This window comes from Hyalella azteca, unplaced genomic scaffold (genome assembly GCF_000764305.2).
Source record: "Hyalella azteca isolate HAZT.00-mixed unplaced genomic scaffold, Hazt_2.0.2 contig9135, whole genome shotgun sequence".
NCBI classification, from domain to species: Eukaryota; Metazoa; Arthropoda; class Malacostraca; order Amphipoda; family Hyalellidae; genus Hyalella; species Hyalella azteca.
The window spans coordinates 224,619-252,585 of record NW_025939212.1 but is presented as its reverse complement, the minus strand read 5'-3'; the positions used below and the strand labels follow the sequence as shown (position 1 = coordinate 252,585).

Sequence of the window (27,967 nt, the reverse complement as noted above, 5' to 3'; positions counted from 1 at the left end):
AAAAACTACTCGCACCAATCCATATAATTAGGTATTAAAAGATTGCATCTTATGCAAATATAGAGAAAAGGGCCAATATTTGTAAAATATTATTGAGCTCCTCTAATGTATTAAATAATGTATATTGTATATTTGTGTCAAAATGCCACCGAGGTACATTATTCTTCAAGTAAATTGCAACACGATCGATAGATGAAGACAATTCAAGCTGCATTGATGAGATAACCTTGTTATGTAAAGGATTAAGGGAGCCTCAATGATGGTAGAAATAGAACTCACCGTTTTCGTAGAGCTAATTTTAAATTTTTACTAAGGTCTGCCACGCCATCTGACTTGCCGTGGCCGGGACTAGGCCGTGTTAGCCAGCTGTCCAGAAGCTCAAGAAAAACTTTCGTTTGCCAAGTTCTTCTGCATGCTTTTGGTTGTGCGAACTGGCGCGAGGAGAACGAGGCAAACTGGCGCGATGAGACCGAGGCGAACTGGTGCGATGAGACCGAGGCAAACTGGCGTAAGGAGACAGGAGAACGGTTGCGAGGAGACCGTGGCGGACGGGTACGAGAGCGAGGAGAAGTAGCACGATGAGACTCGAGCGAAAGATTGCTTGGCAAGTTAGGAAGAGGAATATTATTGATTTTACTTCCTTTAGTGTTGAGAGGCGAATCACAAAATACAATCAATTTGGTCCACTGATGGTCATATTCCCCTTTGTGTTGCTCTCTTGAATGCCGTTCGCCATAGCTTCGTGTCTTCCGCGCGAGTAAGTGGCCGCACTCAAGGCATATATTTTTTCCTTTTTAGCTTCTTTTCCTTATCACCGTCGAGTGGTTCTTCAATGATGAAAGAAGTCGGTGGATACTTTACGGAAAATCTGCTGGGCGGCCTAACCCGAAAAAGAAATCAGGAACTTCTGGGTTTAACACAATGGCTTCTTCCGATGATATCGAGCTTGAGTTTTCGGTGAACGGCCGGAAAACCTGGTCAACTCATAGTGCCCAAAACACGTACAACTTAGATTTCGTGAAAATGATCCAAACAAACCAAGAAACTCAAGTCTCCCGACGTATGAGACGGCGTCCCAAAGCTGGGATACTTACTCCTGGCTCGGGTCCTATAGGAGACTACACTCCTACACCAATGCCTGGGACTTCTTTTCTTAAAAGGTACAAGTGGCAGTTTATGGATGAACATAATAACTGGATCGAATACGGCAAAGTCAGTTCTGGTAATGACCAATCTTGTGTAGTAACGTCCACGTCCGCAGACTTGGAGCGACAATTCTCTAAAAATCCTACTTCTGTGATCCAACTCCAGAGCAACACCCATAAGTACAGCCTCGATTTTGCCTCAATGAAGCAAACTAACTTGCAAACTCAAGTTACCAGGAATGTACGAAGGATTGTGGAGGACCGGGATCCTTCTCCAGGTTTGAGTTTCCTAAATTTGTTTCAGGACGAAAACGAGAATGAAATACTCGGTGACGAATATGAGTGGTTTTTCTTCGACGAAAACAACCAGTGGATCAAGTATGGTCAAACTAGCTCCGGAAATGATGCAAATTGCGTTCCTTTTCAAGGATCTGATGAAATCGAAAAGCATTTCAGGAGCCAGCCTGATCAGGTGATGACGATTAAAAGTCGCCAACACACATACGAATTGAATCTGGCTACCATGACTCAAACAAATGTAAGTACTAAAGTACAGCGTCCTATGAGTCGTATGATTAAAAATTCTGATGGTACTAACGGAAATGTGGCCGTGTCCTTGCAAGTAGCTTACGAATGGTACTTCAAAGAAGACGATGGGTCTTGGGTTAAGCATGGGTCCAAAGGTAATTCCGTCAACGCCGGCGATATCGAAAAGTATTACCGATCTAACCCCACCTCTAACTACAACTTCACTGCCGGAAACCAGTCGTACGTTTTGGATTTTGTCAACATGACACAAACTAACACCTCTACGGGCAAAGTGCGAGAGGTACTTCGACGTAAGCAGGTCGTATCCATGACAGGTGCTGCTTGTGGTTCATCTAATAACCACGTATCAAACCAGCCATTCGGTCAAATCCCTTCCGGACAGGCGTGTTCTGCGACTCCTCTCGCAACAAATAATCCTGAATACGCCAAAATTCTTGCTCTGTTGAGGTCCCACATTCAGAATTGTAGTCCCAATAATATTCACAAGGTCAACAACCCCTACCTTAAAGCAGCGTTTGATATCAAAAAGTCTCAATTGCAGAGTCAATACCCGAGTGTGGCTTACAGAGAAGAGCGCCTGTTCCACGGGACAAAATCAGCCAACATCAAAGCAATACTTGAAGAAAATATCGACTGGAGACTTCATGGATCAAATCGAGGACAATCAATTGGAAGAGGAGCCTATTTTTCTAACAAGTTCGTAGATTTTATTCATATAGCCGCGTACTTTAATTGTTGTTTAAAACTATGTTTTAATTTGATGTTACATAATATTAAAACTCAATTCGAGTTAATTGGACACAGAGCAGTCCTCTTTCTGCACAAAAGCATCGTTATGTAGTAAAGGTATGACCGCGCCCTGCCTAGATTTAAGGCGAAATTTTGCGAAGATTTATTACTACTTCCATTGTCTTTACTGATGCTAGAGATTACGAAGTTGAGTGTGGATTTCTTTCACTATTGAATGAACGATTAGAAAGAACTATTGTCCAATAATGAACCAGCTCGAGGGAGTTTAGATGTTTTGTCCAATAATGCTCGAGGGAGTCTCGATATTTTTTCTGCTAATTTTATTTGAAGAAATAGTGCTTTTGAAATGGTTACCATTAGACTTTTCTATTCTATTATATAATTTAAAGCATTAATTGATTTGCTTATAATTGCAGATTGTATTTTAATTTTGAAGAACTTAGTTTAGTTACTTTAGTATGAGTTGTCTTGGTCGTCTATTTATTGACAGTAATTAACCATTCACAGCGTGTTTTTCGTAATAATTTCGTTTCCCTATAAATTATTCCCTTCAGCGTTGAATTCAATCCCATGCTTCTCAATCAGTTCCACAATTCATGGTGGAAGCATCGTTTTGAAAGACTCGAATCTAACCACTCGACTCGAAAGACTTGAATCCACTTGACAGGCTGTTACGCAATTGATTAATGACCTTTTTCATCGCAACAGTGCCCAGACTTCTCGTGGCTACGGAAATGCCATCTTCATTTGCAAGGTCCTCGTAGGCCTCGTGACGACCGGCAACTCCCAGACCGTTAAGCCGCCAAAAGACAGGTACGCCAAACTGTCAAAATTGCCTGACTCTGTTCTGCCACGACTTAAGTTATGTTTAGGCTGAGAGCCTGACCGAACTGAAGGAAAGCAAACTCTGTTCTGTCACGACTTGAGTTATGTTTAGGATGAGAGCCTGACCAAACTGAAGGAAAGCAAACTCTGTTCTGTCAGGACTTAAGTTATGTTTTACATGGAGACTTTCATCTTGTGGAATCTGCTATTATTAATATATATTTCTATTTCCCTGCTGATAAATTTTCAACTACTCCTACTGCAGTTCAATAATGAATTTTTCTGCAAATCTAAGCCGGAAAGTGTATATGATGTGTGACAGGGATCTGCTGCAAAGATATAATTTATTATTACTATTATTATCATTATGACGTTCTTATTATATTATATAATTTCATTCATAAATTTATAATTTGTGCAGCTCCAACCGCCCTTTTGACACCACCGTGGACCAGCCAGCCAACCCGTCTGTCTTTGTCAAGTACGATTCTCAGGAGTACTACCCTGAGTACTACGCTGAGTTCTGAGGCACCTAACCCTGAGTAGTACGCTGAGTTCTGAGGTACTTAACCCTGAGTAGTACGCTGAGTTCTGAGGTACTTAACCCTGAGTAGTACGCTGAGTTCTGAGGTACTTAACCCTGAGTACTACGCTGAGTTCTGAGGTACTTAACCCTGAGTACTACGCTGAGTTCTGAGGTACTTAACCCTGAGTACTACGCTGGGTTCTGAGGTACTTAACCCTGAGTACTACGCTGAGTTCTGAGGTACTTTACCCAGAGTACAACAACACTGGCGCGAAAGAATGGAAACCCTCTTCTCATACTTTTTTCCGGTACTACACATATAATTACCAATTTCGTTAGCAATGCATCTATATAGTGGGTTACCTGGTACTAGGTATATTTTACATTCATTTCTTCTTTGCAATTCCCTTACATTCGTGTGTTCACCAAAGTCGAAAATTTCAATTATTTGTCATTCTTGCAGTAATATAATATAGGTATTTTAATCTTCATTGAATTTTGTAAATAATCACAGGTCGCTGCAGATTAAGTCAATTTTTGTAGTTCAATTTAACCAATTACATGTTGGATTGATTTCTAGCACAGTATTGCTTGCACTCGATGTCCCGTATTATATTATACGGAACGTCTATTACATCCTCATGTCTGTCCGTCGTCAGTATGGCTGTGATGTCTGCGTCGTCACGCATGTCTCTCACGTTGAGCCCACAAGCCTTAAATATGCCAATGTAAGCAGGAGACCTCATCTTAAATGAAATATTTCCTTCACGAAATGTACATGTTTTCTTATAGTTCAAAAATTGTTTCAAGGTCATCATTTAAGTAACTGTTGCGGCATGAATAATGGAGCACATAGACATATGGACTCGCGGCAATAACGAGCGACTCCGATGTCAGTTGAAGAAGAACATTTAAAAATCTTTTCTATGTGTTTTTCGTTTTGATTTAGCTTTACTAGTATCAAGTCAGAGGAATATCCAGTAATTTTTGTTGTGGGCATTTTATTTACGTTTGATTTTCTATTTTGAAAATTCCGTTTTATGAATTGCAGTAAATTCAAAAGCTGGAAATTTTCATATCTTTAACCTAATGATATCGATGCTATATCAAAACGAAGCGGCTGGAGGAAATTCTGGCAAAGCTCGCAGGAGCGAATGTGAATAAAAAGCTATTTTACTAATTAGGTTAAAATCAGTCTCCGTTTGATGAAGCTATGAGTGCAAAAAGTGCTACGTAAACTGTAAAGCTTGGCGTTTAGCGCTGTTGTGAGGCAATGGTCATATTACGTGTTTTTTTAATAAAAAAAAATCAGCAATGTCGACATTAGAAATCACCACAAACACCATCATGACGCTGCCGGGATAACAACAGTGAAAATTCACGGCTATATTACTTATTGTGGCTCATCACTAGAATCGGCTACTGAAACTCCGAAGATTTTGTTCATACCTAGAAAACTCATTGTGTGCGTGATCGTTAACACTCATAAACTATGAATATTTGAGAAACCCTCTCATATAAGTAATTATTAAAAAGAAAACCAAATTAGAAGTTAAGCCCGACAGCAGGTATAATCAACTTTTATTTATACTTTCGATTTTAATTAATGAGCCTTAGAAGTTGAGCGTCGAACGAACGCGTTATGTACTGGTCAGGTTTCAGTTGCCAAGTGCCTCCAGACCCAAGGCCACGTGTTGCAAATTCCGCGAAATTTTACATATACGGGTATTAGTTAAAAACTTTGCTATTATCTTGGAATGAATATGATCGATTTTTCTGCTGTTTTTGTTGTTGTTTGTGAGAAAATTTTCAAATCTAGTTGAGCGAGAGGTTTAACTTCTCAGCTATTTGTTCTATCATCTTGCTAGTTGCTACCTTCATTCGAGTAGCATATTGCAGACATTCAGATACAACATATTGAGAATTGTTTCATGAACATGATTTTTAATGTAATCAGATTGAAAATATTCTGAGCAAATAAGACTGTGTGATATCGAACGAGTTCACATCGAACAAACGAAGTTCGTTTCCAGGACAACTTTACCACTTATTCGTTCATTCTGCGGAGGGCAGTCGTCACATTGTGTTCGTGTGTGCCTCGCCCGAAGTGGCATATTGAAACTCCACTGCTTTCTCGTGCCTATAAATTGCCCTGTAGCATATTGGATTACACATTATTGCCCATGTGAGCTTGTGAAGTTTTTGTCTTCTACTTGTGTGAGTTTTTAGGTACTAATAAGCGATTGAATGAATTTATTGTTTACTAAAGAAAGAAATTGCAAAGCTTTTCGATTCGAAACATTTGGATGTACACGCGCGCCTACGGTCAATGATACCTAAGCCTCCATTCACTAGTTACTGTGTAAAACTCGCCAATGTTTATAAAAAAATTGAAATGTTGATGAGAAATTCCTAAATAATTAAGTTTTTATGCATACAATGTCTGAAAGATGGCGAAGGCTATCTAAATCTCGCAGTTGTGTTCTTTTCTCATTTCGTGAATGCATGACTCAGCATGAGCATGACCTACGCAGAAATTTCGTTGCGATAGGGAGATAAACATGAATGTCCCACTCTTTAATAGCTAATTCACAATATTCGCACAATCGCACTCTATTACTTACAAATTTAACAACTTGTCACTCTTCAAAACTGAGATTTTGATTATGATTTACATGTACTATTGTTTTAAAATCAATCATAATCGAACTTCTAACAGGCAAGAACTTTTTGAATTTGAAGATTAAATGTAGTTTTTGTACCGCAGAAATGTAGCATTTACAAAGTTATGAAAGGGATGACAACATTGAAGTTTGAACTCTCGATTATAAAATACATCATCTATGAATGTATCTTCGATTTACATTTCACGCTCGATTCACTCTCGTCGAGGGGTTTCTTCAACGCAAAGATAAATAAACATACGAACGAACTAAATCAGCACAAAAAATGAAATATACTCATGTTATTATCATTCTTTTGCAGATATTTCAACTCAGAAATTTTATTTTATTTTCTCGAAGATATAGTTGCAATCGTTCAGAATGGCGCCTTCCATCTGGGAAAAATTGCTGATTACGACCGCTGCGCATCCGCATATTTGCACGGACTTCCTGATGAATTCGTGTCAGAATAACAAGAACACGTGTCCTGGAGTGCACTGTAAGTTTCCCTTTCTGTGGCAAGTCGAGATAAAAGAAAAGTGGCACAATATTCCCGAGTTCCACAACAAGGAACTCGAACTGGAGTTCAGAGTTCCGAAATCTGATGGTGTCAAACTAACTGCGGTTGATCCAGCGAACAACGAACAGCACTTCAGCGCTACAGAAAATTGGTACGCTGATTTCGATAAAATGACTGTAGAAAATGATGGTCAACGATTGAAAATTAGGCGTTTGTCTACTGTATCGAGTGCCGTAAACAAAAGCAATTTCAGTACGGACTACGAGTGGTTCTTCAATGATGAAAGAAGTCGGTGGATACTTTACGGAAAATCTGCTGGGCGGCCTAACCCGAAAAAGAAATCAGGAACTTCTGGGTTAACAAAACATGTATTACATTACACAAAACACATTACAAAAAAAATATTGTACATTACAAAAAAAAATTATTTCCCATCTGCCAAGGTAAAGAATTGAAAAATTTGTCTCTATGTATGGGTATATTTCTCAGTCTAAGTCTGAGAAAATTAATAATATTGTTAGACTCATTAAGCTTCAACTGATGCATTGTCCTAGTAGAAAATTTTGCAATGTTTTTTATACAAATTTTTCTCAAAAACAATTTTTTTTGTAGAGCAATTAGGATTACAAGATGATTGACTTGGCTAGCTTGTTACCCACCCAAAATTATTTTAAAACTTTCTTTCTCATCTACAGACAGGTTAAAAATTGTCTCACTGTTTTTACAAATTGTAGGTACGATTGAAGTAAACTTATTAGATTTTGCCATCTTGAAAATATAGTCTCAACTCTCAATTCACCTTTAATGCCCAAACACCCCATTAGCTATTTTATTGATAAAATTGGCTTTCATTATTCATGTAATAAATTAGGACTAGGTAATGAATAATGTCAGTTGTCAGTACTAGAGACTTATAAGTTACAGTGTCTTATGTATTCTTAAATGATGCAGATATTTTAAATGTGATTCATGAATAAGTTTCATCAGTGTTCAGACCAAAGAATGATATTAATTATAATTGGAAATTGAAATTACACAATATAGATAGCCACCAAATAATTAGAGTAGAATTCTGGGAATGTGCATTCATACATTCAAGATTGATAATCATTGATCCAGCCTAGTAGTACTAGGTAGTAGTAGCATGATCAGGCAATGCCAATCAGGTACAAAATAGCTATTAGGTAAATATAAAATAAAAAATGAACTATATGTTTGAAAAATGTGCAATTAAATTTTATTTTATATTTACCTAATATTTTATACCTGATTGGCATTGACTGATCATGCTACTACTACTAAGCTGGATCAATGATCATCAATCTTGAATACAAGAACACACATTCCCAGAATTCTACCCAAATTATTTGGTGGCTCTCCACATTCACATATGATTCATATGTGCACATAGCACATGTTTGTACCTATATTACCCCTTGCCCCTGCCCTGGGCCCCTGGGTTCCCCTGCCAAATTTCACCTTGCAGCACGGCCAGCACCAATCGCCAGGATGCACAAATAGGCTATTCTAATAGTAATATCCAACTATGAGGATTATTTTTCTTTGATATCAATTATATCATCATCATTCATCAATAACTTTATTACCTAGGTAATTTTACATATCTGGTAATTTTCCTCACTTTCTTAGCCCCTAACATAAACACAAACAGTATTTTGATTTAATCTCTATAGGCATGCCATTAGCCATTTAGCCTTACCTGCTGCCTTAGTAGCCTAGGTGCCAGTGTCACATCAAATACAAGGATCTGATTCTCACAGTCTCGCTGAAACATGTACAACATCGTAAATAAATTGAGAAGTATCAGATTAAAACTGACATAATTAATCAGAGATAATTAGACATCAACTCACTTGATATAAGCGGGATTCGTTGAGGAGAGAGCTTCATTTTTTATGGTCATCTTCTGAATGATCGGACAGGAACTCCTTGCCGATTACGGCTTCTCAGTATGTCGGCCCTGTTTGTTTGTTTCGAATTTATTTCTTTTTACACAATAGAATTGCTCAATAAGCCCTATATACTTAGAGACAGACTAGCTGAAGCTACTGGGATTTTTTTAACGATTTTGAAGAGGGCAATTTTTTTTAAATTGATATCAAAATCGGCACAAAAACAACGTCTTTCGCGACAGTATTTACATTTTGGGCCCACGGTGACGTCACAGTCGGAACAACAAACGACATCCGCAAAGAGCAGCTGCGCGTGGGTCAACCTTGTATTAATTCAACCATGGTTGGCACCTGCGTTCACGCTAGCAGCACATGGCGTGACATCTACACCGCGCTAGTGCTAAAGCAGTTGCTCAGACGGTTGCTAAGCCAGAGTGGTCGGAAACATGGGGTATTCTGCTCTCTGGTCGAATTTAGTTCGATCTTCACGCTCGAAGCACATGATCATGAGGTGACTGAGCAAAGGATCTTTCATTGCAGCAGATTTTATACTATTTGTCTTCAACGAACTTTTTTGTGCCATGATAAACGTTCTCCTGTGTTTATTAAATCTAGTAGGAGTTTAAGCGCTTAACTACGGTCTATAAAATTTGCATTTATTGTTTATATAACACATTGTTATTCAAGTGCTCCCAATATACTCTTGTAAACAATTACGTGGACTTTCGTAATGGAATTTTGGACAGCAAACGTATCATTTGAAAACGTTCTGAAGCGATTGTAATATTAATAAAAAGGTGCGTTCCAAAAGATTAGGTTTTACTCAAATTTGGATGAAGTCAGAAGGAACCTTTGTGATATTTTTTTTCGATAAAACTCTTTGGTGTAGCGACAGCTTGGTAGTCCTATCAAGCTCTCTGCGTAATTAATTGCCGCCAATTCTACACTGTCTCCACGGCCCTACTGCGTCACCTACTGTACATTGGTTTCTTTATTCATTGCCTCGAGTTTTGGTTCTACCATTGCCAGGAGTAATGTGGTTCCCTTCGGACTTAAGTTAGTATTTTAATTATTATATTTTCGGCGAATCAACGCCATAAGAACATTGAAGAGTTAAAAATTAAATTTACCCGTATTGAAATCAAGCCTTAAGTAATCAAAAGATGCTATCCACCCAAGCATATAAAAGTTCAATGCTGACACAGATTTACAGAACGCGCAGGTGCTTGAGCCGTAAAATTACGGGAGTGTGAGCCATTTTCTGGTAGAAAAATTTAACTACTTTCTAAATGGGGATGAAATTATTGTAATTAGAAATCTTTTCCTAGGGACTTGAATTAAAAAGGCCAACGTTTACCTAATTCAGCGTTGATAACTTATAAAAGAAGGAACATAACATGTCTTAAAAATTTGTTATGAGTGGTTACCATATTTACCAATGTAAATATGCCGTAATCACTCATGGAAAGTCTTTTACACTCTTCTAATTTTTATCCTGTATATAACTGATATTTTTATCGTTGAAACGACTGACAGAAGAATACGTAGAAATTTACTTCAACAATGAATGCTTTTGTTGCTTCGTTTTCAATTATTCCGCTAATTATTGCAATGCTTAGAACTGTTAAAGCCAAGCAATGTGTTTTTTAATTTAAAAATGAGAGCTTTGGGACATACCCCACATGCTATTCCGAAGGTTCGCGTGCGAAAGCTATTATAAGCATGGTTGAATTAATTCAACGTTAATTCAACCATGATTATAAGTACGAATACTTTTACGGACCGTTACTATTGCTGACGAAAACGCACGCAAAAATACCGGTCCCGTCAATTTTTAAGTTGTGTTATCGATGATCAACATTATCAGATATGTGAGCAAAAATAAGCAAAAATTTACACTGAGAGAATATTTCAAACAAATTTCTCTTATGATGGTGCTTCGTTTCGGTTCTGACAAACATTCGTTTTTATATATCAGAATATAAATAAGTAAATATAAAAACTCATAGAGCAAAATTTAGTGGCTCCTGAAAGTCTTTGCTTCTGTGGTGTTCCACGTGTTTGATTCATGATCTATTCCACACCAAGGTCTACTCAATCTCAGCTGTAGAATTTCCTATTAAAACTCCTTTTATTTACATTAATTCCCCGAAAAATTATTAAATTGAGCAAATCATTTGAAATTTTCCTCGACTGTATTCAAATGCAGCATAAAATTAAAGAAAATTTTAAAACTATAAATTCGCAAATCTTATAAAATACCAATGCATGTGCCAAATTTATGGAGGTCTGCTCTCAGATTATCTATAAAATGTTTGAACCCCGTGCAGTCGGCCTTCAGTGTGCTCCGAGCATCGCTGGTAGAAGGTTGGTTTCGCTAAAAGCGGCACGTCTGCAAGACAGCTCTATTCTATTGCCCAGTGTGATTTGGTCGGCTTCAAGAAAATAATTTTATTTTAAAAATTGAACATATATGGTTGATCATGGTGTTTTCAATAATATCTAAGATCCTCAATGTGCTGATCCGCGTTGGCGAGATTTATTACATAGACTATTCTGATACGATTCTTAACAAGTGACAAGTTCATGACATTCCAGTAGTCTGTGTATAAAACATCAAGGTACAGTCCTGAGACAGGTAACAAATTTCAAAATTTACCTCCGCCTTTCTAGCTAAAAGTATTCGTATGCATCCAGCGACCATCCAAGTTGAAAATTCATTCACGGCCCCTGCAGCCGCCGGTCACGAGAGCAAGCAACAATTCAGCCTTCACAAAATGCAATTTCTCGATCTTGCATTATTGGTGAGTTTTGTCGTGTACCTAGTTTGTAGCAGGTTGAAATTTGTATAGCTACTTGATGCCTGTTTAGATAATTATTTTTTCTCTTTGTCATAGTTTAATACTTTAATATTCATCTTGATCTTGTATACTATTACCTACTAGGTATAGTTAGTGAACCATTTAAACTTTGAAGGTTTATCGTTACATTTAGAATCGTTAATTAAATTTTCATATTGTCTAACTAAATGATCAAATGTTCTATAATAATCTAAGTAAGTAAAAGTGAATAAGTCGATTGGGTTCAGGCTACGCAGTTTAGCTGAAAACTCCGCAGAATACTGGTAGCTATACCAGTACAATAAGTACATACGTGAAAAATTATTGCACAGGAATGACACGATACGCTGCCTATTCCGGCTACCCTGCATGCGCATTGATGAATAATTTTCCATGACTATCATTTGGTTGTCATGTCATTTTTTGTGAGCGCTATTAAAACAGTTTGCATCGGATCTCCGCCGCCATTGCGTTAACTCTCGCTACTCTATCTTAGCTTGTGCCGCTCAGTCAATGTTTTCCACACTAATCAATTCAACTGGTTCTAGGTATATATTTCGGCAACTAAGAAAGCTAACTCTTGCATTCCGAGTTTAGATATTTACAGTTGCTTTTCGTTGTAAATTCTCTGGAAATGTTCACTTGAGACAATCACATTGCCTTGACAACGTGCTGGTCTGTTGGAACACTGCTTGAACTACAAACTTCTTGAGCAGTCACCACTCACCAGTCAGAGTGTCGGCTTATGGTAATCGACTAATCGTTGAGTAATGGCGCTGAGTTACTTCTTACTGGAGATCTTTTTATATGAGAACCTATATAAACGCAATCTAGAAGAATATAATTTAACCTTGTTACCAATTTGTCGAGATTTTGAAATTTTATAATTTGAATGAAAACGGCGTAGCGATATGTAAGAATGGCGCGGCTTTGAACTTTCTGCCCATTTAGTTAGGCCTTGCTGATGGTCCAAATCGGCCATTGTTCGGTTTCGGTTGGCCTAACATTCGGTTAGGCCAAAGAGACAGACGGGATCACCGCGTAGTACTGGAATTAACTGAGGAGTCGTATTTGCAGGGAATGTTCATGGGTTTGGGCTTGACCTAGGACAATATTTCTCATGTGGACCTGTTTTTAGCGAATTCGTTTGGTTTTTTATACGTATGAGTCCAAATTACCGATATTTTTTAACATAAATAAACGATAGCTTTCGCGACTGCCAGTGGCAGATAACGTTGTGTAGCAGCAGCATGTAGATGAGCGTACATGTCAATTCAGACTGATAATTTATAAAATCTTATCAATTGAATATCAGAAAATAATTACCTGCCTTAACCACTTTTTTGACCCTCTAATAATTGGAGCTCATGTCCGTAATCGCTGCTTATTTGCTCAACTAACTTCACCAAAATATCTTGATTAGAAGACGAATGACGCTTACCTCGTCCTTTCCAGTTTGTCTGTAGCACCACAAATGTGGGACGCGAACTTGACCTTTTGAATGTTATCAGCTGTTATTCGGTCCTGATGTGTGTACTGATAAGGTTATTTGTGATAACAGCATGGCGTGCATCACTAAATCTGCTAATGATATAAATTAATTTTTTGGTGACGTCTTAACAGAGTTAAGGCTCACTAGTGCCCTCTATAACCTTTCCTTGTAACGCTGAGCTACACATAGAGCCTTTCGATAGTTGATTGCTAGCAATTTAAATTCGATGAGCTTTCTCATCAGCCACATTAGGACAATTTTGTTTTGTTCACAGTCCGATGCATAGAATATTTTATATACATTCATCAGATGTGGTCAGTTTTATTGTTTTTATTTCTCATGCATATTGCGTTTGCAAATAAGTTAACGTACGCCTCAGGAAACCCTTCCAGTGCTATTAAATTACAGGTTTATGTCCGTGTCATTCATGCGGTATCGCCTCTGGTATAAACATATATGTTTATTTTGAAATTTTGTTGGTGAATTATTTGCACGTAGCCCTTTCTTTTGAAATTTATTTGTTCTTTTATTACCGTACGTACATTAATTGATTCTGAAAAGTTTTTTTCTACTATGCAACTAACTAGCAGTTATTTTGTTTATACATGTTCATGGTTCGGCTAAAATATTGTATTTTCTATGTAATTTTTTTTCGTCTCGTCTTCAAATCAATCTTTTATCCCTCCCTCCAATGTGATCCCTTTAAATTAAGGTACCGTAGAGTTAATCCATTTCTCTGTATGCCGCAACCGCGGCCACAAAATGTTCGTTGTTCTCTCAATCTACGTCTCTCGGTTATAAGTATTGTTGATGGTGCCATCAGGAGACTCAACGGCCATTTACGTATCAATGCGATCGGCCAGCAGCGTAAAGAACTCTACGGATCTGGGCCACATTTTCGCGGCAGTGTAGTCGGTGAAGCTGTCGGGCCATTATATTCTGTATATATTCGATTGCAAAAAATGTAATGCCCACTTGTGATAACAGACTGTCGATTTCTGTAATTCTAGATCATTCTTGACACTAACTAGAAGCTTTCTTGTAGAACGCCTAGGTTCAACTACATAAAATCTACACACATTTTCAGCTGCATTGTCATCCATGAGTGCAGGTGCATTGGTACGAGCCCAGCAGTTGGCTAGCCTGCGCCTAAACCGGTTCAAGGCAGAAATCGCTGTTCTTCTGTGCTATTTTTGTTGCTCTTGCGCGCGCGAGCATTGATATGAATTTTATTGCGTTTATTTGTACTCGGTGGCAGTAATCTCTTGGAAGTCAAGATTATTTCTTACCGAGAAGAGAAAAAATAGCAAAATTATTATTAATACTTCTAGCGTGATTGGGGATTATTTATGAACGCAAAAATCTAACCTGGGCATGGTCATTTTCTGAGCCAAATTAAAAATTATTTAAATAGTCATGCGACCTAAAACGGAGGCAAATCATCGGAGGCATTGGGTGCGCCTTGCTGAGACGCGGGCACGGCATCAGCTGATGGCATAATTAGCTTACTTTTACTTTGTGCATTATAACTTTTTATAAGTGCCTCTTATAGCTTCATACACTTACAATATTACGAATACGGGTTATAATTGTTTCTCTCGGTATACCACCTGCTTTAATATACGGCTTCTGGTGATTAATAATGATAATTTGGTAGGCGAAGTGAATGTTTGAAATATTAAATTATTAATATTAAATATTTAAAATGAATTACATTAGGGTTAGCTTAGTCGTAAAAATTTCATCCTGTTCGTTCAATAAAGGAATAATAGATAAATAAATAGATATTCCGAGCTGTCAGACGCCAGGCTGTACCTGTGTTCCTGCTTAGTAGTTTTTGTGGGCCACCACCAAGAGCTACGCAGTCCTAAAGCTTGTATGCGTAGTCAGATCTTGCCACTGCCTTGGCAATGCCACTTGGTCAGATGTTGCTCCTTGCAAGGTCGACTGGCGGGAAGTAAGCTAGCGTCCTATGAAGAATTGCGACCGAAATATCCTGTTGGATTAGGTTCTGTAGTTGCGTGAGCATCTATGTTAAGAAGGGGGTTCTGGGTCATAGTTTTCAGCTCAATAAATTGAGCTAATTATGCGCTATTTAATGCGGACGTGCCTTGGCTTCAATAAATGTGAGCGATCTTCATTAGGTACTTGATGAATCCATTTCCATCTTAAAGTGAGCTCTGTTGTGCATTGAACAGCTGTTGCTATGAGGGTTTTATTCGTCTTTGTTGCTTCGATTAGATTGCTGGGGCCGAGCTCACCGCTCATTGGCTGGTGGTGGAGGCGTGACCTCTCCCACTTCAGCTGACGAGCCTGGTAGTTGAACACGGTTCGTGTTGCATTATCGGTGAATTATTAATGTCAGGCTTTCCTTAATTAGTGTGTTTCTATTACCCTGCAACTTTTGATATTTAGTGATTGATTTTAAAAGTTGATTCTTTCAAGATGTTCGTTGTGGCCGTTTCAATTATTTGCACCGTCAATTGTTGCAATTAACAATATCAATGCAAATACAATTGTTATTCATGTATAGATTTTATCAGCAGTGGTTTAGATAAAGATTCTTTGTGCAAGACCGTATGTTAGTAAGGTGTTCTCGACGTCACGCCTCCTTTTGCCATCAAGAACTGGACGCTCAAGGTTGTAGCCGCTCCACTCTCGCGCCACTGCATTCACTGGCTCTGCTGGTCCTACTACACGAGATATGGACGTCGCACTCGTAAGTTGGCAGTGAAGGATCTAGCAGGTTGTGGTGGTCTCATCCGAGGCACAGACTTGCTATTTTATATACGCTGAAGCTATAAGAGTGTTATTAAGCGAGTGAAGTGTTATAAAGTGGTTTGAAGTGTTCTATTCGCGTAGTATCATTGCATACGCTGGCTCAGCAGGTCCAGCTAAAATGTGAACTATGAATGACGACTCACTTGTAACTTGGCTTGTCTGAGAGTGAAATTGTCTTATTTGAGAAAAATTTTTTGATACTTCTTGATGTTTTTGGTGATCTAAACTGTGATACATCTCGTGTGAAGTGTTGTATCTTAATTTTACATTGTGGTTCTTAAGGTGCAAAGTAGATTTATTTGGGTTAGCTTAATCGACCGTACGATTTCTGCATCCATGCCCTGTGACGCCTTCTAATCTTCTTTGGTATAGTGTCTTTCCGAGATGAGATTATTCTTTGTTGGAGCAAGCATTATTTCATTCGAGGAACAATTTTTGCTTTCCATATAGTAATAGTATGCGTTTCAAGCTCTGTAATATGGGACCACGAGTCAATTTCTTTGCAAGGGAATCGTATGTGTTCTTGTCCTGCGGGATGATTTCTGGTCAGAGTTTTTTTGGTTTATGTGTTAGAGTCGTAATAACAGTTGGATGTGCACGTCGCTTTTGAATAGGTTGTACCGGTAAATATTCAATTCCATTTGCAATCGCGGGCAGTGTCACCTGACATTGACCCGCTCTACTTATGTTCCACTTGATAGCTTTCCAGATCGTTACCTGTCATATTCCTAGAAGTATTTCACTCGCGCAATGTGCAGTGTAAATAGTTTTTCGCATATTTATAGTATGAAATGATAGTTCTGGGTTAGATAGATGGTATCGTCATGTGTAAGCGTCTTGTTGTGCTGAGTATCGTGTTTTGGGAGCACTGCTGCTTCATGCGCTGCTCTCGAATGGCCAACAGCGACTAAGGGAACACAAAAAAAATCTTGTATGTTGCAGAAATGGTTTCTTCTCTGGTGTATTTTCTCAGATAAAGTGTCTTTTTTATAAAAATACCTATACAAAATGGAAGTTGCTGTACCCTGATGAGCGTAAGTTGAAAGTCATGGCCGAAGATGCTAGCAATGGACGTGCATCAATTACCTCGTCACTCGAAGGCGTGTGTAATTCTGTTCTTAGCGAATTGTCTGCGTGTAATACGCTCTCCGAAACGCTTGAAGACACTCTGCTCGTCGGCAACATTTTGGAGTCGAGTCTTCACGAGAGCTACATCGCAGAGCATTTGCCAACACGTCGTTCTCAAGTTGATTTAGGCCACTTAGCATTTATTAATCAGGTGACTTCAAGTTTTAGTATTCATTTCTAGAATCGGAAAAGTTAACTTTGAACTACGTTAAAAAGCACTCCAATTATTCCCACCGTTACTATATCACGTAAGTGCGGGACGACCCACGGGTGGGTGGCAGGGTCTTTTTCCGGATAAATTCCGCGATTTAGTTTTTTTTAATTGCGTTTGTCGACAAAAATTTATGATGGCAGTACTGCCTCATTTAAATATAAAATGTACGACAAATGGAATATTTAATTTTTGCACCTGAACCTACAAATTTACTAGTATATTTTGAATTATAGGCCTTTTAAGCAGCGGACTTGGCCGTTTTTAGGCCAGCTGCCAGCGCTGTGGGTCGTTGCCACACTTAACGTGATATATTTACGCTTCGAGCCGGTGTCTGAACTGATATTTATTCGGTGTTGATGACAGATAAAAGTTGGACAAAGAGTGAGATGCGCGATACTCAGAAAAAAATGCTTGACTTTTTACATTTGCTACAGAACTACCGTTCTTCGGTATATATTATTCTCAATTTTTCTGTTTTTATTGAAAATCCATACTTATTTGTTACTTTCTATATTCTTGTCCCCAGTCGCCGGTGTTGTAGTCCTATTTATGACCACAATATTCTTGTCCCTAGTCGCCGGTGTTGCAGCCCTATTGTCCTATTTATGACACAATATTCTTGTCCCCAGTCGCCGGTGTTGCAGTCCTATTTATGACCACAATATTCTTGTCCCTAGTCGCCGGTGTTGCAGCCCTATAGTCCTATTTATGACACAATATTCTTGTCCCCAGTCGCCGGTGTTGCAGTCCTATTTATGACACAATGTTCTTGTTCCCAGTCGCTGGTGTTGCAGTCCTATTTATGATACAATATTCTTGTCCCCAGTCGCCGGTGTTGCAGTCCTATTTATGACACAATATTCTTGTCTTCAGTCGCCGGTGTTGCAGTCCTATTTATGACCAGCATATTCTTATCCCCAGTCGCCGGTGTTGCAGCCTTATGTATGACACAATATTCATGTCCCCAGTCGCCGGTGTTGCAGCCTTATGTATGACACAATATTCATGTCCCCAGTCGTCGGTGTTGCAGTCCTATTAATGACCAGCATATTCTTGTCCCCAGTCGCCGGTGTTGAAATCCTTCGTTGCGGGTTCGCTGTCGGGCACTTGCTCAACCATCCTCTTCCAGCCCCTGGACCTCGTCAAGACCAGACTGCAGACAAGGAGCCTCCCTGTCAGGTACGTGGCCAAACTTAATTTTTTTTTGGTACGTGCCTAACCTTCATGCTCATTGGTCACGCGTGTTATTTGCCCGAGCATCTTCAATTCCAAGCAGGGCCTTCATACACCCCAGACTGCTTGATGCGCGCTCAGCGCCGATCACTTTCATGTTGCATTATTCATCAGCATCTCAACACTCAAGTGCTGCTTAAATAACATATTTGTGGCTCCTTAGTATGTTCTTGATTAGCGATGATACAGTAAATAAATATCTTCAAGTCTCGAATTAAACAACTCGTTTATTCATTAGCGATAACGTTGTACATAATGCACCACGTCTACGTGCCCTATAGAAAAGATCGCGCTTTGTGTTCAGCGACGTCACGGTGTTTTGCCTCTCGTTCATGCTCAATAACACAAATTACGTTGTGTTGAATTGCTAAGGATAATAGCGGTCGGTGTAGCTAGTATATATACCTATACAGGGAGGCGCAATATGCTATTCCTGCCTATGAGGCCTGCGTGAAGGGTTACTTCGCGCCTCATTCACCTCCAGGGCTCTCATGTGAGGCCCAGCTTACGGGGATAAGCAATATCTGAACGCTATCAGGATGCTTCTCATAATGAATTTAGTTCGTCATAGTTACTTAAACCTTTATTTTTATGCCGGGAATTAGCTCTGGCTGCTCTCAAGGTTGATGTTTTTTTTCTATGGACGGTTTTACCTCTGTCGAGCGTATATTACCTGAGAAACTGGTTTCATTGATCGACTTATCCTTGGTGCTCCTCAACTCAGTCGTCCTCAGTGCACCGAATTTTATTCATTTGTTTAATTTAATTTTAAAAATATTAAATTCATCACTTGGCAAAACTAAAAATTACATGCTGATTATCCTGTTCTGTTTTTTTTATAATTATCCCAAAATTCTTGTGAAACAAGCTAGATTGAACGAATTCTGCGATTCTTGTAATAAAGAAATGCACTATCCTGCTACAACACAACAACAGTCACATTTGATCCGTCCACAAACGCAACCTGTTAGAGACCCCATGAAAAGTTGGTCAGTTTGAGCGGGCTTGTTCTTTTTTTTTTGCGTTTGACTTGAAATAGGTTGTCAAGGATGCCGCTTCATGACGTCTTCCGTCTCTAGTGTTCTCCATATCAGCACTTTTACTTTTCTGTAAAAGTGCACAGAAATTCTATCTATCGTCTTTTCCCCCTATTTAATTTTACTCGTCATTTCCCGATTTCAGGCATCTAAACATGTTTGAATTAAAAATAATTCTCAATGCAAAAAAATTAATGGAAAAGCGGAATTTTAATAAAAACCAAATGCTAGACCTTTCGTTCTACATGCTGATATAATATGACCCAACGGCAATATCGATTGAACTTCTCGACTTCGTTTCAGTCGTCATTGTAGTTTCTTAATTTTTATGTCATTAAAATACAACCAACATTCCTGGAACCATTTGTTCGTTCAAACTTCCGATTCAATTTTATTCGTCTATATTACAGCTAGAATTTCCCTAAGTACTTTTGGCTGTATGCAAGATATTTTAGTTACAAGCTTCCCGTAACTATCAGTTCGTTGCGGACGTTCTGCTGGTAGCGTGGCTACTTCCTTGTTTCTTGTCGAGGTCCCGTGGCCAGAGTGCGGAAGCTCTCACTTGCAAATATCAAGACGAAATGCGCGTTATTGGCTGTTCAATTATTATGGCGTCGTACTTGTGTTGGTAATTCAGAAACCTACGCCGTAATTCTCAACGTTTGTTATAAAAATATTAGATGTTCCTTAGTTCGATGCAAGTAGTGTGTGAGATTTTAATGAGATTTATACGTTTATTTTAAATAACTGCACATTTTTAACCTGATTATTTTCTTGTGCTACAAGGCCCTTGGCACTGAACGGAGCCCTGCACTTAGTCACGAGTCGTGACGCACAACTGAATTGCTAAACGAGTTTTCTTCGTCTTGACATGTCCCGACGATCTTCTGTAAACATAATTCAGTCAAGGAAGGATCATTTCGGTATGCTAGTTGTATTTAACAAAAGTGTCTACGGTCATTTGTTATTCAGTAGTTCTTTATGAGTCATACAATTTGGATTCGCTGAAACCTATACAAATCTTGCGTGTAAGTATTCTCAAGCATTAGTTCGATCCCGTCCTTTTGTTAGTTGTGTAACCCCATCAAGCTTGCTAAATACAGCTCGAGGCACCTCGTTTCCCTTGTCCCCTTGCAAGGCAGATCTTCAGGTCGCTATCGTGCGCACAACCTTCCTAAAACCACACGGCTTTTCGATCTGGTTGTTTCTGGTTTGTGCTTTCTGCCTTTGATGTTCTCAGTGCGTTGTTTTTAGCGGTATATTGAGGGATTTTATTTTTTAATTTGTTGATAGATTAATGCCCTCATTGCCCTGATCGCGAAAGTCTTAGCCAAGACACTAGGGCTGCTCGTGTTGTTGACCTCTCCTTGGCAACAGCATCTGTGCACTCACGCTGCTCTAAATTAGAGTGATTCGTTCCACTTGTACATCAATATCCTGTAGTGAAGTGAATACAAATTAAAAGCTACCATGACATTCTTAGTAAGGTTTGATGCATATGATTCAATTTCACACTTTTTACTAAATCTATTAGAGGAACTTCTTGTAGATTTTCAAATAATCTAGGTCTGTTCAGTCACCGTCTGGATAGAGTTCATGTTAGATTTGGGCAAAAGAGTTCTATCTAGTGGAGTGGTTCAGTAGTGCTTGGCTATTCTAGTGCAAGAAGAAGTACCGGTTTTATTTGGCCAAACAGCGATCAAATTTGTAAAAAGACTTGCTTGCTCATTGAGGCATGACAAATAGAGTACTCAGATAAAGAAGTTAGGTAGTCATTGCAATTGATAAGACCAAGATATACATCCTCAGCCTGCATCTTTATCACGCGGTGCATAGAAGATAAGCTTTTCGTTCTCCGCTTTAACGCTCGTACGACCTTGATAATTAGGTCGACTGTGTGGTAAGAGTAATCAGGCTCAAGTTAAGGTTCATGAACCCGGTAAAATTCGTATTTGAAGTTCGTTGTTACTAATAACCGTATCGTATCCAGGTTCACATATCACTGATACTCAACAAACGTCTTCTTCTGGTAGCAAATTACTTTCTTTCCTCAGTTTTTTGGAGAATCTCGAAGCTCAACCTATAGAAAATGTATTTAATCTTAACACTAAATCTGGACGATGTATACTTCAACTAAAGTGTATTAATTAAATCCATATTTGCATGGTTGTGCAGTGGCGGCGGGGCAGACGGCATGCTTGCCATCTTCGAGCAAGTGGTGCGCCGTGACAACATCCAGGGCTTGTGGCGCGGCATGGCACCGGTGAGTCAGGGCTTTGTTGTATAATCGCATTAGCATCAAATGCTACTGAAATACTGAGCTCTTTCTTTGTTATGGACATTGTACAGCTTCAAATTAACGCTTGTTTATTGGAGTGAAATTGTTGTCCTAAAAGAAAATAATTTAGTATTTTTGTGATGGAAGGGATTGACCTTAGAATTATTCTAACACACCAGTCATTCTCGCTAAATAGTTTCAAACGGATTTTTTACTGTTAGTTTTTTTTTTTTGTTTATCTTGAAGGATAACTTGAGACCAGAGATTCCGCCATTGCTTTCATAAATCCGTCCTGCTGGCGTTGACAGTTGCAACTATAGTTTTACTACTAACTCGTAAATTGAACAATGTAACGTGTATTGACAACTGCCAATGAGCTTATTACAAGTACACTATTAGTAATAATGTCAATCGTTTACTTGAATCGTAAATTCACTAAAAACTTTGAAGCAAAGAAAACACTATTGGTGAGCAGTGAAAACACTATTCACTAAGTGAATAGTGTTTAGTCACTACTTAATAGTGACTTGAAAACATAGTGAATAGTACACTTAATAGTGTACCTACTTAGTGTCACTAACACCAAGTACACTCTTCAATTAAATTAAAGACGTGTTTATGTCCACTAAAATTAAAGACACCAGTCTCAAGATACTGCCGGCATTGCAGAGCATGTACCGCTGCGTGCCGGGGGTGGGGCTGTACTTCTCGTCCCTGCACTCACTCAAATTATAGACGTGTTAATATCAACTAAAATTAAAGACGCCAGTCTCAAGATATTGCCGGTATTGCAGAGCATGTACCGCTGCGTGCCGGGGGTGGGGCTGTACTTCTCGTCGCTGCACTCACTCAAGACGGCGCTGTGCGAGGAGGGGCGGCCCCTGGGCGCCGTGCAAGCCGTGCTGCTGGGGGTAGCGGCCAGGACCATCTCAGGGGTCACCATGATACCCATGACCGTCGTTAAGACTCGTTACGAGGTCAGCTCTACTCATTCTTCTCTAAATTAGGCCATCATTTCACTTACAAGACTCGTTACGATGTCAGCTCTACTCATTCTTCTCTAAATTATTCCATCATTTCACAAGACTCGTTACGATGTCAGCTCTGCTCATTCTTCTCTAAATTATTCCATCATTTCACAAGACTCGTTACGATGTCAGCTCTGCTCATTCTTCTCTAAATTATTCCATCATTTCACTTACAAGACTCGTTACGATGTCAGCTCTGCTCATTCTTCTTTAAATTAGGCCATCATTTCATTTAATTAAGCATATTTTGTATTTGTGTCGGTGAAACATGACATCGACTCGTTGAAAATTTGTTGTACATATTGTATACCGCGCAATTCAAGTTATTTATTCCTCATAAATAAAATGATAGAATTATATTTACAGCGCGTAATTGAGATCTTGCAAGCATTCCATTCATCAGATACACGTTAAAAGAACTCAAACAACCAAATGAAGAATTAACCTAGAAGCTACCAAGGCGGGTGAACAGGCCAGAGTGCCTGCTACACCAAAACCATCAATTATCAAGTAAACATTCGTATATTTCCTGGTTTTCTTGAGTCTAACATCAAATTCATCTCCATCCATACATTTTTCTTAGATATTCATCGATGTTTTCTTTTCAGCTCAGTACTATAAATATATAGTTGTTATAGTGTTGAGTGTGTTGACGATGTTGGTGTGTTGCAGAGCGACGTGTACCGCTACAGAGGCGTGGTGGAGGCTGTGCGGACGATCTACAGCAAGGAGGGCGCGCGAGGACTCACGTGTGGCTTGTTGCCCACGCTGCTCAGAGATGCTCCCTTCTCGGGACTGTATCTCATGTTTTATACGCAGATCAAATACAAAATTCCTGAAGGTAATTCATTTTTGTGTTAGAGTTTATAATGAAATAATATTGTAAACGATATTTTTTTGTTTCAATAAGTTTTTCTGATACTTGGAATAAGTGATAATGCGAGGAGTCTGGCCAGGAAAAGCTTTCTGCATCCTTTTGCATTTACCGTCAAAGACTTGTACACATGAGTTGCCAGCATCTAATCGAAATGATCTATTTGTTGCTCAGTATTATCATTAGTATGTGTATGAGTCAATCGTAAAAATTGTATTACCGTTTTTTTTATTGAATGGCGGTGAGTTAAGTGTAAAGACCTGAGTGGCGATTCAAGTGTCTCGTGGCACAATTCCTGAAGGAAATTGCGGAAGTTCACGTTCATTCATGGAAGATGGATGGCAAAATTATTACAGTTTTAGTAGTTTATAGTATTGTTCCCATAGTATAGTTCGCATCTAATTACTCTGTACCGAGATGGGAACTGTGAGTTTTAGTTTCGATCCCAGTTACGGTACCTGCGACAGTTATGGGCAAATCGGCGAGGGTGCCGGGCTATGAAGCACAGCAAATTGAAGCAGTGAGTTGCGTGTTCGACCCGCAACAAGCTGTTGATATTCTGCTACGTTGAGGATTTGCGACTGGTCAAATTGCTTTATCAACGCTGACATTGCTATACCGTACTATGTGTGACACTCTATCATTTCCAGATTACCGAGAAGGACCGCTGTCGAGCGCATGTCACTTCAGCTGCGGTGTGATCTCAGGCCTCCTGGCCTCTGCCATCACTCAGCCCTTCGATGTGGTCAAGACCAAGATGCAGCTCTACCCTGACAAGTTCAGCTCCCTGCTGCAGGTGGTGATATATGTACGTAAGAAGTACGGCTACAAGGGGTACTTCAAAGGGCTTGTGCCGCGCATGCTGCGCCGCACTCTCATGGCTGCCATGGCATGGACCGTGTACGAAAATGTAAGTGCTGCTACAATAATTCTGTTTCTTTTTTGTATTTATCTGTTATTTAAATCTGCATTATAGTTGAAAATAACATTTTATGCGGCTCTTCCAAATTTGTTATAGCGATGCGTTGAGAGCTGATATTTTATTTTTTGTAATACCTTTTATGCGAAACTTATTAAATTCAGCTGAGATTATTTATAGATTGAAGCCTTCTATGCTTTAGCATAAGCAATTGCAAGTTAAGAGTTACCTACATACCTTACGTTGTTCGCGCAGATGATGCAGACGCTTAAGCTCAAATGACCCCATCCTCAAACTCCTCTCATTCTTGGTGATGCTTTGGAGTAGCTTGGAGTACGTCCGTGGTGTAGCTTGGAGCACGTCCGTGGAGTAGCTTGGAGCACGTTCGTGGAGTAGCTTGGAGCACGTCCGTGGAGTAGCATGGAGCACGTCCGTGGAGTAGCTTGGAGCACGTCCGTGGAGTAGCTTGGAGCACGTCTGTGGAGTAGCTTGGAGCACGTCTGTGGAGTAGCTTGGAGCACGTCCGTGGAGTAGCTTGGAGCACGTCCGTGGAGTAGCTTGGAGCACGTCCGTGGAGTAGCTTGGAGCACGTCCGCGTTGTAGATTGGAGTGCTTCTGACGATCTCCATTTTCTCGGAGGAAGTTGAATATTTTACGAGCTTCAGTCCAGGCACACGAGTTTCAATGACGAGTTGAGGATGCGCTCAAAGCATTTAATCGACATGGTCTACGGCGTGCATTTCTGAATTCAGAAAGCAGGAATATTTAGACGGTCTTGTTGTACGCTGTTGGGTTGACAGCAGCCATATCGCTCGGCACTTGCCATTATTGCAGCTGAAGTGACACTTGAGTGTCAGAATAGCAAGCTGTAGAGAATGAAATATTTTTGTACTATTTTAATGGACTATGGTTCCATGTTATAAAAAAACCATAGCATTAATAGATTTTGTAAGAGCCAGACATTTGTTTTTAACATATATTTTTACGTGCAAATTAAAAGTAGCTTTTCAATTGCTGTCCTCTAGCAATTATTACCGCTTTCAATTGTGATTAACGTAATAGGTGTTAGACCAATATTGCTCATTTCCGTTCAAACTCTTGTATGCATCAAAATTCTTGACTGAATGATATTTTTTTGCAATGGTTCGAATTTTTTCGTTGCCTTATTGTGTCGGGATGAAGTCTGAATTTTTGGGCCAATTTTGCCATAGTGTTATCACGATTTCACTTTGAATAGTTGATTTTGCTCATTTTTTAGGTTAGGTTTCCCGTTGAACTTGATTTAACTGTGCCGTATGTGCCTTAACTTGCGTGTGCAACTGGCACATTTTACGATAAATATTTCAAAAGAAACGCTTGATAGTGGAAGATAGAAGAGTTGTTCCTTACTGTGTAAGGGTATTTACTATTTTATGACGTTTCGGGGGCATTCGTTTTTTGTTACCTAACAATACCTCACTAGCAGCTTAGTTGGCAGTGTGAATTTTTAATCTACTGTCATTCACTAACCTAAGCAAGCAGACAAGTATTTAATATTAATTATTAATTAAAAGATTATAACTTGTTTCTAGCGTACAATCTTCATCTCGTGAGTATAAGATTTCTTCGGTTTGCACGAGAATTCGCACATAATGAATTTGATATTTTGTAGCTAAATCGCATGGTGCTCTTAATGTTTGCCGTTTACTAGTGCAAACTTTTAGTTAAATTACAGCATATCTTTGCTTTATATTGAGAGACTTGAGACCGAGTAATGTACACTGCCTCCACGAGAGTGAAGTTACTGTCCTCTGCCGGTCGGCACGTGGGGCAGCAACAAAGGTCCTCCACTCTTGTCTATGCTGGTCTAGCTTTTTTATTGCGTCCCAGCTCTGGTTCAGGGTCCCCAGTACCGTTTCAACTGTTCGGCACCAGGCTAGAGCAGTTTCATGATGGGGTTGCTCTCTCTTCTTATAACGTGGCCGGTCTAGTTTCGTCGCTTTCTCATTGGGATAGCAGCCATGCTCTCCTACTTGCACACTCCTTGTTAGATATGGTTTTTGGCCAAAAGATGCTCAGGATTCTCCGCAAGCTTCTGGTATGGAAGAATAACAGTCTACTGAGATCGCTGTTATTTAATGTTCCTCTAGCAGTTCATTTATAATAGCTTACTGAAGCACAACAAAATCCTTCCTTCGATGCCTGCTGTTGTCACCTACTGTACGCAAAGTTGTAAAAAATATATTCATACCAAGCGCTATTTATTGAATATTGTCCATCGCTAGTACGGCGATCTCTCAGTAGATTTTCGACTATTTATTTTAGATATAAAGAATGTCGTGCTTTCTAGATACTTCCGCTCAGATAAGCCGATTCTGGGACATGAAATACTGATAGTTATTGCTGCAATTCGCCGACAAATATACGCTTGATGCTATGGTAGACATTCAGCACGGATTTAAGCTATTTTTAATTGTTTCAATTTAGGAATGGAAGTAACTTTTGTTTTTTAACAACGTTTATCTGATGTTGAAGATGAGATGACATGTTGGATATGTTCTGTGCTAGATGACCTGTGAGTGCAAAAATGTAGATTTTAGCGATTATCCTTGAGATATGCGTGGGCGACAACCACTACTATTATTAGTTTTCAATAAAGTCCTCAACTCAGCAATGGTTTTCATTTTATTATACATGCCGGTCGTCGTTGTACTCACGTGCTGAGTAAAACTGAGTACGCAAGATTGTTTATGACGAAAAAATCATTATAACCGTACGCAGTAGACGCTCGCTATTTACTCGGATGATAGAGGTTTGTCAATGTTATATCCTGTTTTAAAAAATCGTGTCAGTCTTTCTTACGGCGTGGAAATTCTCAAAGCCGTTATTTTATATTTTTTCTGTCATTCGCGGACTAAACCTTATCGTTTAATTAACACTCGCTATTGGTCGACTATAAATATGAAGACCATGTCGCTGCAAGTGATGGCACAGATGCATTGAATGAACGAGCGGTCTAAACGACGGGTATTACTCCCGTGGAGTATTACTCGTACGTAACTATATTACGAGTATTACTTAACAGTTGCATAGATAGAAATGCTGCTTCACGTTTGAACACTAATAATTTCAGAGACAATTTAGTAATTCTTTGCCTATTTCGGAGTACACGGGTAAAGTTATGCCGATTGTAAAGTTTGACCTAACGAGAGATTGATGGAATTGTACGTAGGTTTCCATAGATGGAATCGTAGATTCCGCGATTTCCATAGA

At 39.2% G+C, this 27,967-nt stretch overlaps 2 protein-coding genes across 4 annotated transcripts; both read left to right on the top strand.

The window, feature by feature from the left end:
• Nucleotides 1-831: 831 nt before the first annotated feature.
• Nucleotides 832-4,242, top strand: LOC108676747 (protein mono-ADP-ribosyltransferase PARP12). The gene is made up of 3 exons (XM_018164878.2): nucleotides 832-2,390; nucleotides 3,153-3,257; nucleotides 3,691-4,242. Exons 1-3 carry the CDS (start codon nucleotides 922-924, stop codon nucleotides 3,794-3,796), a joined length of 1,680 nt encoding a protein of 559 aa, XP_018020367.1. The 5' UTR covers nucleotides 832-921; the 3' UTR covers nucleotides 3,797-4,242.
• Nucleotides 4,243-11,243: 7,001 nt separating this feature from the next.
• Nucleotides 11,244-27,368, top strand: LOC108676761 (mitochondrial glycine transporter). 3 transcript variants are annotated; one of them, XM_018164897.2, is made up of 7 exons: nucleotides 11,244-11,695; nucleotides 18,410-18,525; nucleotides 21,792-21,879; nucleotides 22,689-22,871; nucleotides 23,595-23,763; nucleotides 24,447-24,706; nucleotides 24,971-27,368. In XM_018164897.2, the coding sequence occupies exons 1-7, from the start codon at nucleotides 11,579-11,581 to the stop codon at nucleotides 24,995-24,997; spliced, it is 960 nt and encodes a 319-aa protein (XP_018020386.1). In that variant the 5' UTR covers nucleotides 11,244-11,578; the 3' UTR covers nucleotides 24,998-27,368. The 3 variants fall into 3 exon arrangements, with proteins under 3 accessions (XP_018020386.1, XP_018020387.1, XP_018020385.1); XM_018164898.2 differs by lacking the exon at nucleotides 11,244-11,695 and adding an exon at nucleotides 15,837-15,942; XM_018164896.2 differs by lacking the exon at nucleotides 11,244-11,695 and adding an exon at nucleotides 16,906-17,283.
• Nucleotides 27,369-27,967: the final 599 nt, after the last annotated feature.

Bases quoted from the DNA above. Each gene is read 5' to 3' on its own strand.
- LOC108676747 (XM_018164878.2), top strand. From the start codon at position 922: ATGGCTTCTTCCGATGATATCGAGCTTGAGTTTTCGGTGAACGGCCGG. The intron at 2,391-3,152 runs GTTCGTAGATTT...TCATCGCAACAG, and splicing joins GGAGCCTATTTTTCTAACAA to TGCCCAGACTTCTCGTGGCT. The intron at 3,258-3,690 runs GTACGCCAAACT...TAATTTGTGCAG, and splicing joins GTTAAGCCGCCAAAAGACAG to CTCCAACCGCCCTTTTGACA.
- LOC108676761 (XM_018164896.2), top strand. From the start codon at position 17,053: ATGGCCGAAGATGCTAGCAATGGACGTGCATCAATTACCTCGTCACTC. The intron at 21,880-22,688 runs GTGAGTCAGGGC...CCGGTATTGCAG, and splicing joins TGTGGCGCGGCATGGCACCG to AGCATGTACCGCTGCGTGCC. The intron at 22,872-23,594 runs GTCAGCTCTACT...GGTGTGTTGCAG, and splicing joins TCGTTAAGACTCGTTACGAG to AGCGACGTGTACCGCTACAG.